The sequence below is a fragment of the Phalacrocorax carbo genome, chromosome 2 (assembly GCF_963921805.1).
Source record: "Phalacrocorax carbo chromosome 2, bPhaCar2.1, whole genome shotgun sequence".
NCBI lineage: Eukaryota > Metazoa > Chordata > Aves > Suliformes > Phalacrocoracidae > Phalacrocorax > Phalacrocorax carbo.
In genome coordinates this window covers 115,757,649-115,773,126 of record NC_087514.1, presented here as the reverse complement: position 1 = coordinate 115,773,126, position 15,478 = coordinate 115,757,649, and the positions used below count along the sequence as shown (strand labels likewise).

The window sequence follows — 15,478 nt, the reverse complement described above, 5'->3', positions numbered from 1 at the left end:
ATGAAAGCCTATTGATATTCATATGCTTGCAGAACTATAATGTTTTATATAGCTCATTATATCATTGTGAATGTATACTATATCCTTGTGTATTCACGTGTCTGAGATTTACCATCAAGAAGTATTTATATATGGCTATCTCTGGATCTGTTAGGTGAGAATATGTGTGTGTGTATGTATATGTGGAAACTGCCGTGTGTTCTGCCTTCTTCCTGACATCCTGGTTGCTATAGTGCAGTGATCTATTTGTGAACACCCAGAAGATCATTGCTATAGTTAAAAGAAACAGTGTTTCCTGGCCATAACTTCCTGGGCAATCTCTTCTCCTGGAGTGCCAGCTTTAACCACTTCAGTCAGGTTCCCTGGGACTCCAGGACTGACACTGTAACAGGAGCTTCCTCTAGTTTGTCGCTTGTCCCCACCAGCATGTTTAATAATCTTCAAAAATAGTTTCTCTATTTAAATCTAATGCATGACTGTTCACCGTACATTTCAGTGCTTCAGCCATCTTTCTAACAGACTGTTGAGCTGTGCAGCATGTTGTCGCGTTACGTCCTCTGTTTGCTTCTGTAATATGTGCCATTCTTCTGCTCCCGCACATACATACACGCATACATTTTCATCCACCTGCCCAGCCAGGCAAAATGTAGGCGATGAAGCGGCAGCGCTGGAGTTCTGTCTGAACTGCTGTATTTTTTTTTCCCCCCTTCTCCCTGCAGGTGTGAATGAGAGAGACTCTCTGCAGTATTTAGTGTCCAGTTGTACTGGCTCCGAAGAACAGCAGCATCGCAATGCCCCCTCCTGCTGATATAGTGAAGGTGGCGATCGAATGGCCGGGTGCTTTCCCCAAGTTAATGGAAATAGATCAAGTAAGTGCCTGTGTATGTATGCTCAGCCGGCCCTGTGCATAAATAAGTTCTTCTCTGCGCGTGTCTGTGCATTTATGTTTACTTAGATGCACACATATGTTTCTGTGAGTGCTTGTGTGGTAGAAGGTGTTTTTATAAAGGGGTGTAACCCTCTTCCTCTCTTACTGCTTAATGTTTTTGATGTGTTTAGCTGTTTTTTTTTTTTAATTTGCTTTTTCTTTTTAGGCAGCTGCTTAAATAAGGCATTTACTGCTTGTGTGACCCACTTAACACTTTCGTGCCTTAGTTTGTTCGACTGTAAAATTGTGGTAATGTTGTTATGTCTGGGTGGAAAGTCTTTTTATATTTTTAGTCAGTGCTTTGCATTTGGAGTATGATCATATTGAATGGCTGCAGCAAGTGCAGATTTTGGAACTTAAGTAGTGGTGCACTGTGAGCGGGAGGATCTTTGCTGTTCCATACAGGAATCTCAGGGGTTATCCTGTTTAGCTGGTTATTTCTAATGCAGTGGCCCCTTGAACTGATTTGAGGTCCTTTACAGAAGCTAACAAATTCAAAATTATGAATTAGAGAGTCTTGGTAGGAAATTGTGGGGTGGGGTGGGGTAACAAACCAAGTTATAGTAGTGCTATGTTTTGTGTTCTGGACTTCTCTGAGATTGTTTTTGTGGCACATGCATTAACATTAAAAGCAACCTCTCTAATATTTAACAGCTTACCCATAACATTTTGAAACAGTACAGCATGTTACCTCTTTAGAACAGTTATTATTTCTGTAAATAGTAGTCAGAGTGAAGGAAAGTGTTTAATAATGTTCTTTAGACCCTAGGGTATCTGGGGACCAAGTACGTTATAAAGTTCCATTGGAGACGAGAAGATTTGAATTCATGCTGAAAATGTTTAACTGAAATGGGATCCTAATTTCTTCATGCCATGCAATCAATTTCACTTCTAGTTAACTCTTCTGTGGCATATGCCTGGGAAATTCCTCTGTGAACTTTGGGGAAAAATGGTACTAGAGGGTTGCTGGAATAACAGCAGTATGTTTGCAGGCACACGGAAAGCCCCTTCAGAGAAAACGGCAGTTCCCAAACATTTAGCACTTTATGATTTGATTTCTAGAACTGCCAAGCTTCTCCATTTTTGTTTGCTGAGATTTTTTAGCAAGCATCTACAGAGACAAATCTCTTGCCTTCTGGAGTGCAGAATGTTTTACTTTTTTTCTTCTTATATAACAAATGGTAGACATTGTGCACGCTCTGTTCAGGGAAAGATGCGTGTTAGTCATGGTGAACAACAGCTTATTGCTACCAAGTACAGTGGGGACAAAAATGAATAAATATTATGCAGTCACCTTCCAAGCAGCAGTAAAATAATACCAAAATGATTGTTTTTTAGTTTGCAAAAGGCCTTAAAGTAACTCTCAAAAACCCCCTCATACCTTACCTGAAATATCAGCATACTGTCATGGAACCTTGTTTTTACATTTATTATGTAAGATTTAGAGGGGACAAAAAAGATCAATACTGACTTATGTCAGGTAGAACTTTTCCAACCCAGCCTGACAAGTTGTGTACAAGCTTCCTCATACCACTTTATGGGGAGGAAGAAGAAGAGGGAAAATAAGTTTGAAAGACAGTAGACTAGCAGCAGCCTGCTCCTGATGCAGGGGGAAGTGGGGAAATGAAGGTTGAGGGTCTTAACCTTTTTGATATGAAAAATACAGGTGTAGTGGCAAGAAATCAAGATGGGAAAGAAACATCCCTTCCTAATACCACAGAATCATAGAATAGCTTGGGTTGGAAAGGGCATTTAAAGGTCATCTAGTCCAATCCCCCTGCAATGAGCAGAGACATCTTCAACTAGATCAAGTTGCTCAGAGCCCCGCCTAACCTGACCCTGACTGTTTCCAGGGATGGGGCATCTTCCACCTACCTGGGAAACCTGTTCCAGTGTTTCACCACCCTCCCTGTTAAAAATTTCTTCCTTATATGTAGTCTAAATCTACCATCTTTTAGTTTAAAACCATCATCCATTGTCCTATCGCTACAGGCCCTACTAAAAAGTTTGTCCCCATCTTTCTTATAAGGCCTCTTTAAGTACTGAAAGGCTGCAATAAGGTCTCCCCAGAGCCTTCTCTGCTCTAGGCTGATCAACCCCAACTCTCTGTCTTTCCTTGTAGGAGAGGTGTTCCATCCATCTGGTCATTTTTGTGGCCTTCCTCTGGGCCCACTCCAACAGGTCCCTGTCCTTCCTGTGCTGAGGGCTCTAGAGCTGGGCACAGCACTCCAGGTGGGGTCTCATCAGAGCAGAATAGAGGGGCAGAATCACCTCCCTCGACCTGCTGGCCATGCTGCTTTTGATGCAGCCCAGGATACATTTGGCTTTCTGGACCACAAGCGCACATTGTTGGCTCATGTCCAGCTTTTCGTCCGCCAATACCCACAAGTCCTTTTCAGCAGGGCTGCTCTCAATTCCTTCATCCCCCAGCCTGGCCCAGGTGCAGGACCTACCCATACGCACAAACCTGCACATTTGCTTGGTTGGGGATGGGAGCAATGTGGGAATGAACCCTGAAAACATAGAGCACGATACATGCTTCTAAATGTATACCTTTGCCTGTGGTTGACTTAATGCTAACTTTCCCCACTCTGTTTCCTTTAAAACATCTATTTAGTTGAAGAGCTATAGTGGAGGAGATGATTCATACCTCAGATGGCTAGCTGTCGGAGATGATAAAGGGGAGGAGGGAAAAGGAAGGCAGAAAAGAGGAATGTCTTGCCCATTGACCAGACATTGCAGCCATTGCCTGTCCCCTGTGTGGGATCTGCTCATTCAGGCACCATTTGCAATATATTCAGAAAATCCTAAAAACTATGCCTTACCCGTGTCCTCCCTCTCTGATCCCTTACCAGCAAGAAAAACAGTATTTAAAACAACACCACTGTATTGTTATTTTAAAAAGAACAACACAAAAACCCCTCCCTGTAGGAAGATGCAAGTTCTGTATCTTTCAGGGGACTAAGGCTACTCCAAACATTGAAGTACAAATAACATATGAGAGATCAGAGGAAAATCTGGGTGGTGGGGTTAGTTGGTTTGGTTTCTTTTGGTTTCTTTTTTTAAATTGCCTGTTGTATACACTTGGTAGCATTTTTTAAATATTCATTTGCACAGTATCCCAATTCACCTGCTGTGTATATGTATATTTTGCTTAGCAATGAAGAGAATAAAATATTTTCAAAATGAGGAAAAATCATGGTGAAACCACAGTGATTGACAATGGTGTACTGGAAGGTGCTGGGCCTGAAAAGAGCTCATGAGTATTTTTTCCACCAAATATTATTAAACTTTACCTTAAAGACTTCCCCTTCAGGTGCACGACTTCTGACAACCTGGGCTTCATGAGGCACAGAGCCTTTTCTAGCTGATGCTTCCCACTACATTTCTGTAGTTTTCTCAACGTGGGTTCATCAATGATGGTCTTCACTTTAATCACACAAAATTAGTTTCACTGAATTACAGAGACTATTTGCCTGCACAATTAATATATAATTAAATGCTTTTCAGAACCAGCCTCTGTGCCTAACCTTTTTCTCATTCACTGAAATGTACTATTTGATGCCAGGGTTTTACAACTGCTTTTTTCCTGGAAAGTTGCTTTAAACAGGGAGGACAAAACTGCATATTATTTACCGCCCTCTCCCTTACCAGGTAGGGACTAATTAAGTTGCAGTAAACCTAGCAACTGGCTGGTGCTTGTATGCATTAACGCTGGTTTTAAAGCATGTGCAAGCTTTTTGCTTGAGAGTTGGACTTGACTGAATTCAGCTACTCTCTCTTCAAGAATATATATATTTTTTTTAATTTGGGTTTCCCCTCATTTCCATCACTTTCCTCAATTATAAATTTGAAAAATAACATCTAGACTCTTCCCCCTGCAAAAAAGACCCTAATGGCAATATTAGTACTGTGGTCAAAATTTATTTTTAATGAAAAGACTTGATTATGACTTTAAGAGCTGGGTATAGGGGTGATCTTCCACTTTGAAGTCTTCCTGTCACGTAAGGGGAAGAATGGAAATGGGTTGGTGCCTGAATTTGCATGAGGATCATTTTGTGGACTTTTTAAGGGTGCAGTCTGGGGAAGAAATAAATGGTAGACACTGACTACCTGTTACCTTCTTCTCCCAATCTTCTGGCTGGTTATTCTGGAAGATGTTAAGAGTAGGGCTGCATGGGCTCTGTACAGGTGAACCAGGATGTTGGCTAATCTGTCCTGTCTTCTCTTTATTCGTTCCAGAAATAGCGATTTCATAAGAGGATGTTAATTCCTGTGTTCAGGTGGAAATTTGCATGCTTCAATTTGTGCCCATTATATATAACTCATTCTCAATAGTTGGTTTGTTTTTTTTTTTACAGCACAAATCATTTTCGGTAAGCCAGTGCTGATTTTAGATTACCTGGTCACTTTGTTCTGTGGATTTACAGCTTCGCTCTTCCTGTTGCAGGGGAAGTAGCTTCCAGGAGAGGCATGAGATGGATATTTGGGGACAACAGCTATTTTAGCTTATCTCATTCAAATCTACTCTTGCTGTACACAAGCTGTACTAAAACCAGGTCTCTTTAAACTTGAGGATTAACTTCCTCACCATTGGAGATAAACACTGTTCCTACAGAAAGGAACGATTTGTAATGCAATTTGGCCATAGTCTCTTCCTCCAGATTTACTGTTATCTACCAGATCATTAAATATAGATGATATTAGCAGATGTGAATCTTTACATTAGCAAAAAAGGGGAAAAAAAAGGAAAGAAAAAAAAAAAAAGCTGTGTTTTTGCTTTCCAAAGCACAAATCTGGTACAGAGGGCAAAATTTACGGGAAGACTGTCAAATAACAATTTCATGTTAATACAGTGCAGTGCAGCACATGGGAGGAACCATGGGCTTCTTTACGTTAACGCTTTCTCTGAGGTTTAGATTTAGTCAGCAAGTTTATCTTTTAAGAGCATTTTCCAGTTGTCTCTTCTCATCTGCCATTGTATGATATACGTGTCATTTTAATAGTTTTTTTCTTTTTTTCTTCAGAGAAGGGATTGTACTTCCCTGCATATTAAAAGGGCACCAGTAAGAATTTTTTTTTTTAAAGGGAACTTTCAACTCCTTTTGGGTTTCAGGCCTAAATCTGGACCCTCATGGATTGTTAAGTGATTTACAGTTGGTGCAGCATTTCTCAAACTGTGGAGAGAAATGTAGTTCAAAAGGGATTGTGGAATGCTTAATTAGAAAAAAGAAAGTGGTATATCACTTCTGCCATGTGTGTGGACTAAGAATAGCTGCAGTTTCTGCAAGTGCTGTCACTAGTAATGGCAGTATACTGATACAACCCTAGCATTGCAAGTCTAAATGTACGCAATGTTAGTGAGCACCAGCATCGTTTGAGTGGATATCAAGCAAGAAAGGGATATTGATGTCTCTTTGTACCAGAGGCTGTACGGTGAAGCGTTCCTCCCTGTGCTTAGTTCTGGCTCCAGAGTCTGACTCCCTCAAAATCAAAGGGTTTAGTGCTGAGGGGATGAAGGAGAAGAGACACTCTTACCTCCTTCCCACAAACCTCCAGAATTATGTGAACTGTTATCCAAAAAGTGTAATAGTATTCCAGTAGCTGGAGCTACTGATGCTTTTTGGTATGAATATTGTGAAGATTTCCAATGTTATTGCACATTATGAGTTAAAGTAGTTAAGGGAAATGTCAGTGCCTTTAACAGCTGACAAGATTTCAGTTTCAAGGTAGAGGACTAGGAAGCAGCTTCTGGAGGGTGGCAGTGGGGAAATCTTACACTGACTTATAAAAGTGTTCCCTGCCTGGCTTTGCTTGCAGCAGCTACTTTCTGTCAGGTTGGAGAAGGGAGCTAGTGCTTAAGGCCAGCCACTGCAGCTGTATCTCAGCTGTTCTGAATGAGGACCTTTGTTGCTGCTGATGGGAAACTTACCTGAAGATAGATGCGCCAAAAGGTGGCTGCCTTATCAAAAAGACTGAAAAATACTCAACTAGCTTAAGTCAGTTTGCTAAAGGTAGGGCTTGCTTAAAATCTTTTAGGTATTAAACAAATGCTAACAATAATGAGTTTTATTGCTCCTTGTTGTACATGTCAGTATTTCAGCTTCACAAAACCAAAGATGAAAGTGTTTATAAAGCAGATACTAACCAGCATTTAAACGTAGTAAAAATATTTAACATTTTAAAAATCCTTTCAGTTTTGTTACCATTGGTGTTTATTAATAGAACTGATGAGGAAATCATATCCACTAACTTAATGTGCCATTTTCTTTGTTGGACTAATGAAAGGTCTCAACTGGGAGGGGGAGGGTGGCGGGGATGAGTGGGGAGAGCTGTTCAGCAACAAGAATAACCTTGGAAACAATAATGCAGATGTTTTAATGCATTGGATATAATCCAGTGCACTAACATATATACATAGTGCTGTGTTAACATAATGAACCAATCATTGTTAATTACAATGGGTGTCAAAAAATACAATTTCTTTCCTTACAGGACTGGGTGGTTGGAGTAGTCATCATTAGAGCTCCAGTCTTTGCTGTGGTGGCAGCCAGCCATCCTGGATGAAAGGGCAATGTTATCATCACATGTTATGTTTTATTAGTCTGGCTTGTCCAAAGCCACATTCCCACTGGTTCGTTGGAGTCTTTAAAGGCTGCGTACTGTCCCGTGGTGCGTGGCTGGGACCTCGTCACTGAAAAATACATAAAAACTTTGTCTTTTCCTGTTGAATACAGAGGCAGTAGCAAAGCTTAATTAAGCTAATTAATGCTTGATTGAGGAGGCAATAGCTGTGGAAAGGGTTAGAAATTATTAAAAAAATGGGAGAAAAAAGGAATAGAAATATTTAGTGAGTTACAGTCTAATGGATGCTATTTATGCTTGCTGCTTGGTGCTGTCTTCTACTTTAGGAAACTTTAGTTAAATGCAGTAGACAGTTTTATAGAAGTGGAAGTAGAGCCAGGAGACACTTGAGGTCCTGCAGAAATAGTATTCCAGCATGCCTGATCTCCACCGTAAGAGACAAAACACTTTATTAATTCTCTCCTTGTTTTTTTGTTGTGCAGGGTTTTTTTGGGTGGGTTTTTTTTTCCTGGCTCTGATTTTGTTAGCTCCATAGTGCTAGCCAGAGCCTCCCCATTGGATCCTGAATTTTGCTGCCTGCAGCTGATGGCATTTTCAAGATGAAGGCTGAACATGACTGTAAAATTGTTGCATCCGCACAATTTTTTAAGAAACAGCAGGAGTCTCATCTCTTAAAATTTAATTCTGCTATATTTAAAGGAAATGTGTAATGATGAGATTCCTGGAGTTCGCACCACTGAATTAATTACAAGGTACTTCATTCACATTCTGTCCAGCTGGAGTATCCAGGCCCACTTTATGATTCAATTATATTCCCCTTATAGAACTCCAAGAATGTAGTACCAAACAGAGTAATACTAAAAATGCCATGGTATAAATTTTTTGTGCCTTCACTTAGAGACTTTTCTACCCTGGTAGGCCAGCAATATGTCAGTCACGAGCTGTGGGTTTGGGGTTTCTTCATTCAGTTTTCAAAGGTATACTCACCTAATAAAGTGGTTGTGTGATGAGCCACATCTTAAAGCTCTGCTTTGTAACTCTTTGGGTCCTCTGAGAACTGTATTTTAAATGTGTGGTGTGAGTATGTTGCAGGCAAACGTGCTGTCATCCACAGCTCTAGGTCCCTAGGCGTTTTATAACCCTTCAGTACTCTTGACTCGTAGTTTTTGGTGTTCCTATTTGCAAAGTACTTGAGGAAACAGGGAATGTTATGGCTTGTTAGGACACCAGTTGTGGAGTAAGAAGTTCCTATAAAATTCTGTGTGGTTTTTTGTTTTGTTTTTAATAATGTTACATTTCACTGCTTCCTTGTTTTATCACGCTAAACACAGGATCTGTGGGGCAATGCTTAGATCTGTCTGGTGAAATGCAGATTTAGGAATGAGGATGTCTTTAGGGGAGGGAAGGGAGTAACTGAGGAAGCTGCAGCAGAGAGTGAAGGGGAACAGGACATGAACAACCAATACTCTGTGCTCTGCAGAGCCCCTACTGCTGTACTGATACCAAGTGTTTCTACTGGCAGATTAAAACCACCACCTTAAGGGTTGTGAACTGAGCCAGTTAAAGCGCTCTCCCATCAGCCAGCTGCACTTGTTGAAGGGTTTTGCCTGTTGGCTCTGGGGTACAAATGTTTCCTGCCTTGGTTTGTGCTGCTGCACTGACAGAACCATGTGGTGTTGACCTGGCCTTGGCTGGGTTTTATAGGCTTTGTTACTGCAGTGCTGGGGTGTCCCTGTTCTTCAGATATGCACTCCCTCCGGTGCTCCCCTGGGTTAGGGAAATCCTCTTCTCTGTTTTTCACAGATTCCTGATGCCTAATTAACAAGTCCAATCTCACTAATATTCCATTGTAGTCAATGGAGACAGTTGATTCCCAAAGTGGTTCAAAGCAGGTTGGGAAGACTGAAGCCCAGAGCTATCCAGTATCTCCTCCTTTCAGGAGAAGACCTTGTCTCTTACATAATGAGAAACCAGTGGTGCAGTAGTGAGTCAAAGATGCAGGCATCCCGGCATCTGGGTGGTTTGCCACTGGACAGTCCTGCTTGTTTCTGTAGCCACTGGTGTATGACGGTAACGAACCTCTACCACTGGTGAAAAGAGGTGGTTTTCTGAGTGGGTTTCTTTTTGTTGTTGTTGTTCTTTGGGTTCTTTGTTTTTTTAGTAGCCTTATAAACGACTTTTGCACTACAAGATTTGTTAGTAGAATGGTAGCAATAATTATAGACAGAACAGTGTATTTATCGTCTTGTGATTCTGTTTGTTTTTTTTGAAAGATGCACAGATCAGCAAGAGACTTTTTTAATGCTGAGTGTTTTCCACTAAGAGGTGTGCTGCATCTTCTGTTTTTCTGTGATAGGCTTAATGACAGCAAGGGTTAAGGTTTTCCTTGTTACTTCTGTGATGTAAAAGGTGCCAGCCAGGGAGGCGATACATCAATTGTTGTCCAAAAAAAAAAAAAGAAAAACCCCACCAACCCCCCAAAAAACCCCACCAAAACCCAGTAAAGAAAAAGCTATGTATAGATAGTCATTTGAAAAGGGAAGATATTTATCCTTGGCCTAAAAGAAACCTATCTACAATTTGCTGGTATAGCATAACCAAGTGTATCTGATGCACGTATGATGCAGATTTCTACCCAGGTTTAGGTTTCTGCCCTCTTTACAGTTCTCACATGCACAGACACACAACACACACTTGCTATTTGATTTGGAAGTGCCTTAAACCCAGGTTAGCGAGTGCTGGTGGCTTGAACTGGACCTAGGGCTTGGTCAGCACTGGTGTATTGAATGTTGTTTAGCTGTCTCTTGCTTATCCCACAGTTGCCCTGGAACAAAACAGTGACGTGGACTCACCCAGCCTAAACTCTTGCTTGACTGTGCCTAGTGCTTCCTGGTGACTGGTTACCTCGGTGGGGAACCCAAGGTGTAGGCATGAAAGGATAGAACTGGTGAGGAAATCAGTGGGAAATCTGTGTTCTGCAAAATTCTGTAGAAGTGCCACAAAATATTGCACAAGTAGCAAGAGCAGGAGCTTAAGGCAACGGAGGTAGGGATCTCTGTGCACCTTAGCACACAAAACCTGGAGGTGTGACCTGAGACATATTCACGTGAGCACAGAAGTGGTGACTAGGTATTACTGCATGGTGGATGTCATTAGGGCTACACTTACCCAGGAGCTCAGACACCGGTACTAACCAGTCAGTGCAGAAGAAGCTTTACCAGGTGTGTAAATTCACATCAGCTCTAGTGCTGGCTGTGCTTGGTGTCAATGGCAGAATTATCCCCATGTGTGCAGATCAATAAGTAGTAAGGCCGTAATGCCCCATTATCATTTCCCACTGGATTTCAGATATCAATTTAATACCTACCCTAGGAAGAGACTTTTATATTAACCAATGTGTTCAGTGCAAATGGCTGTGATATGTTAGCTGAAGGGGTTATGTCCTATAGGGAGCATAAGATTTACTTTGATCTGTGTTATTTCATTCATTAAAGCTACAGCTTGATCTTCTTAGAGATTTAAATGAGCATCTCAGCATGTGTAAAAGCACACTTCATTTTTATTAGTGTAGAGGAGGACATAGAGGCCAAAACCCAAAACTAAAATGCACTAGCACAAAATACAAATTTTATTGAAGGAAAAGCTTTGAAATACTTTTGGACTGTCTGATTGTAAGGAATTCTTTGAAGTACACTGACTTGAAGGTGAATTTGACTTTTCGGAACTGTAAATGCAGCAAAGGTATTATGTAAATTTCCATAGCATAATTTTATGAAGATTAAAATAACAAAAACAAAAACATCAAGTCCATTCTCTTTGACATCAGGCAAATATTTAAAACCAGGCAAAAAAAAATCCCATGTCTTTGGCCTGCCAAGTGGATTTACTCTGCAGAGAATGGAAATAAGCTTTTACTTCACCTTTCACGGTTCAAAAAGAAAAAAATATAACAACTCACTTCTGTCTTCTAGTACTGCTACATTCCTATATTTACAGTAAATAGTTGTGTCCTGCCACTGGTGCCTACGCAGAGACGTGTCTCTTAAAGCCTTCAGCAGCAGGACTGTGAAGGGATTCTGGACACGGCTGCGAGCTGGCTGGGAAGGGGCTGCGGGAGCTCATCGCTCATCCGCCTGTCACTCCCCGAGCAAATAAAGGTTTTGCTGGCGCGGAGGCCTGGCCGCGCGCGGGCAAGGCGGCGGGAGTGCTGCTGCCACCCGCTCGGCATGCTGCCCGCCAGAGCCCGCCCGCAGCCCCCGCTTACCAGGCCCCGCCAGAGCGATTGCACAGAGTCGTGGCAGCCCTCGCCTGCTTTCAGCGACATCTCGCTGACAGCTGTGAACAGGGTGCCGGTGACAATTTATCTGCTTGGTAGGGAAGGAGAAAGAATTTCGTCTAAAGACTTCTATGTAAAAAGAGTGCAGCCCAATGGATGATTAGGAACAGCAGCTTATTAGGATTGCAGTGGTATTTTTTACATCTATTAATTTGTAAATCTCACTCTAGTGCTATCGAATTACTAATTGCAAATGTTTTATCCCAGAGCAGTTCCACTTTTTTTTCCATCCTGTTGCTGATAACTGAGTTGTACTTGGTCACGTCAGTGTTGTAGCAATAGTACTGCAGGGACGACAAAGCAGTACTGTGAAAGGCTGGCTGCATTAATAATTTTTATTATTGAAGATCCATTTTGTTTAACTGTCCCTTACAGGTTCTAGTTAATTTCTTGCTTGGGGTGTTTTTGTTTTGTCTAAGTTTTTAATTTCAAATAATGTCGTATAATAATGTAAAGTTTATATAGAATAGGAAAACAGTGAGGGAAATGAATAAGACTGAGAAAGGACATAACAGCTGTTGGTGTAGAGGCCTTAGAAATATCGAAATAATGATTTGGAAAGTAATTGTATACAGCCTTCCCAGTGTTTATATTATTGACAAGTTGGGTTGTTGAAGTGTCTTTTTGTCATAGTTTCCAATGGGAAGCTATAGCTCTTACGAGAAATGGGAGGAGATGCAGTTACTCCTTTTTCTCCGTTGTATTCAATCTGTTAGCTGGTATCAATAGAAATTTTGTCAAAATAGGGAAATACAGGAGCATCCTGAGGAGAGAAGGGGAGGCAGCGTGCAGAGCTTTACTCTCCACTTAGCAGCAGCTTACCCACAGGATGGGACACGTGTGGCTGGACAGCAAACTGGCATAATCCTGCTCTGGACAAACCTGGTTCCTCCCTCTTCCCTCCATCCCTCCCAAAAAATAGGGGTGGTTGTTTTTATTTTTTTTTTAAGGATAGAGGGAAGAGAGCAGTTGGAAGCAGAGATTGCTTTCACAGGATTGCAGAAGCTACAAAACCCCTCAGGGAGGAGGACAGCAGGTCAAAGCAGCAACACATAAATGACACAGTAATCCAGACTGAGGAACCGATCAAGCTAAAAAATTGCGGGGAAGAAAACACTCCTTTTCTCCCTCATGTCATCTGCCTGATCTGCTTCAAAGCCTGGCGGTGGCTGTGCAAAAAGCTGAGCCAGCACAATGGAGAAAAGCTGCTGTGGAGAAAAAAGACGTGTTGCCTGCTGCAGAAGGAGCAGTTTCACACTTCTTGCCTTTTCGCCCATGTGCCAGTATTTGCTGGTCATTTAGGAACATAGCGAGTCAGATGAGGTGATCCAGATGAAAACCATTTCTTTCCTTTTTACTGGGACAATTTTTAGTTTGATCAAGTTCCCTGATGTGGCTCATCTGGGTGTTCGTGTGAAAATAGTAATGGCAGGATGGAAAGCAAGGATTGAGAGTGTATGGCAGTGGGGAACAGGATCCTTTCAGCAGATGCTTTCATTCATGTTTGATTAAAATGATTGTGTCTTACACTTTTCTCTGTTTATAAACTGGCTTGGTTGACTTGGCTGTTGAAATAACAAATACTTTCTGAATCTGGCCTGATAGGGATTCCCGTCTCTCGTTTTCTGTCTATGCAGTGATGCAGTTCAGAAAACAAATCCAAGAGAAAAATAATTCTCCCTTCCATCATGTACGCTGCTACGGAGTTAATTTTTAGACTAATCAGTTTTCCATAAACATTAAAGCTAGACTACTTCTTTTGGCAGCAGTGTTGGTTTATGGGTGGTTGTATGGTGGGGTTTTTGGTTTTTGTTTGTTTTGTTTGCTCTTTAAGAATTCAGCGAATGTGATTATTGGAAGGAAGTGGAGAGGAAGATCCTATGCTATTTATGTGATTTGGGGAATTTTCATGGAGCAAAAAATCTGTGTGACATTGTGAGGTCACCCAGTATTGGCGAAAAAAGGCTCACTAGTAACCCAAAAGCGAAATTTGGTCTGTTTCTTTTTGCCATGTAACTTCATCTATGCTTTGGGTTATAAAGATGTGTTTTCTTTTAGCCAGCAATCTTCTGAAAACACTTGCCTGTGCACCTTCTGTTTATAACAGTGTTCAGAGCATTGCAACATCACCAGACTAGACTGTTTCTTCTATTTTGGGACCCAAAGCAACAGAGTTGTTTTCAGTCAGTCCAAATGCTTGTGCTCGCAGATGTAGAGAATAAAGCAGAACTGATACATCTGGGAACATCAACACCTTCCAGCTGGCATTTTATCAGAGGGGAACCTGCATATGTGTACTTAGGAGAGAGGATTACTGTCATCATATGACCATATCTGAAAGGGACAAAAGAATGTTTAAAAATACTTGATATCTTCTTGCTTCATATGTCATTCCTGGAAAAAGCTCTTGTTGATATCTGAATCTTCTGCTTCTGTTGGGTAATGATATGTAGTGTACACAAAAGACCATTTGATTTCTCAGTTGAGAAGCTGAGTTGATACCATATGGGTTAATGTTGAAAAAAAGGACTGATAATGTCATAATGCGTATGTGTAGAATTGCTGTCTTTATAGATTTTCAGACCAAAACAGCAGAAAGCTTTTGTGTCCTATAAGACTTTATTAAATAAAAAACGAAATACTACTAACTTGTTTTGTTCTTTGCAGTTAGTGGTTTTGGAATCATATTTTAAGAGCTTAGGGCTGTTTCAATTCAGTGACATTGTTTTTCTTTCTTTTTTCCTTAACCAGAAAAAGCCACTGTCCTCAATAATAAAAGAAGTCTGTGATGGGTAAGTTCTGCCATATAGTACATACTTTTTGAGTTATTAAACTGACCAGGAGATAATTCTTTTCTGAAGAAAATCTAGATATACCCTGTATGAGGAGTCATGAGTTTCTTAAATCTTGTAGTTGTTTTATGTTCAGATTTTTAACTTGCAGTGTATTTTGGATCAATTACTTGCAAGATGAGGTTCCTAACAAAGCATCTCCATCATGTGGATGGCTCTCATTTAGACTGTTTGTTGCCTTTCTGCTCAGCAAGGCATTTCACCCACTTATTTTATGCTTTTGGTCCCTGCAGTTCATAGGTTAAGGAACTGTAGCACTGACTGTGGCTTTGATTTTCAAGGGCTGCATCTAGTGGCTACTGTAAGCTGGCCCAGTTGATGTGACTGCTCACATGAAACCGAAAAGTTAATCACAAGTCCTGCAATATGAACTAATAATTGGCTAAGAGAAATTTCTTCCTTTAGGTTAAGTATGTTAGCATTCGGGGAAAGAAATGCTTTCTTTTAAGCAAGTGCTACCACACAGAAGAAGTAAGTTTATATTAATCAAATTGCTGCTGAGTTAGAAAGGGGGTATTTTATGCATAATGTAATACATCAACTTAATACTGTATGTGTTGGGTATTGTATAAGCTAGCACAAAATCCTGCTACTGTAATTTTTTTTTTGGTATGTTTTAGTGATATAGTGATCTTGCTCACTGCAAGAAAAATTACGCTTGCTGTTTTTTATAGATCTGGAATGAATATCAGATCATTATCAACTTACTTTTGGAGCACTGAAGTGTCACAGTAGTGACAAAGTAGTTTCTCTTCTTTCTCTCTCCCCGCTCCACCC

General features: G+C 40.9%; 1 protein-coding gene across 5 annotated transcripts in view; it reads left to right on the top strand.

Moving 5' to 3' along the window:
- The window catches only part of ELMO1 (engulfment and cell motility 1), a 314,254-nt gene that overhangs the window by 48,362 nt on the left and 250,414 nt on the right, over window positions 1–15,478 (top strand). For 4 of the 5 annotated variants that reach the window (XM_064443946.1, XM_064443945.1, XM_064443948.1 and 1 more), the window contains 2 exons: window positions 720–869; window positions 14,601–14,641. In XM_064443946.1, the coding sequence (XP_064300016.1) occupies window positions 792–869; window positions 14,601–14,641 (119 nt within the window). In that variant the 5' untranslated portion in view covers window positions 720–791. The remainder of the gene's footprint in view (window positions 1–719; window positions 870–14,600; window positions 14,642–15,478) is intronic. The other variant, XM_064443950.1, reaches the window with a different exon arrangement.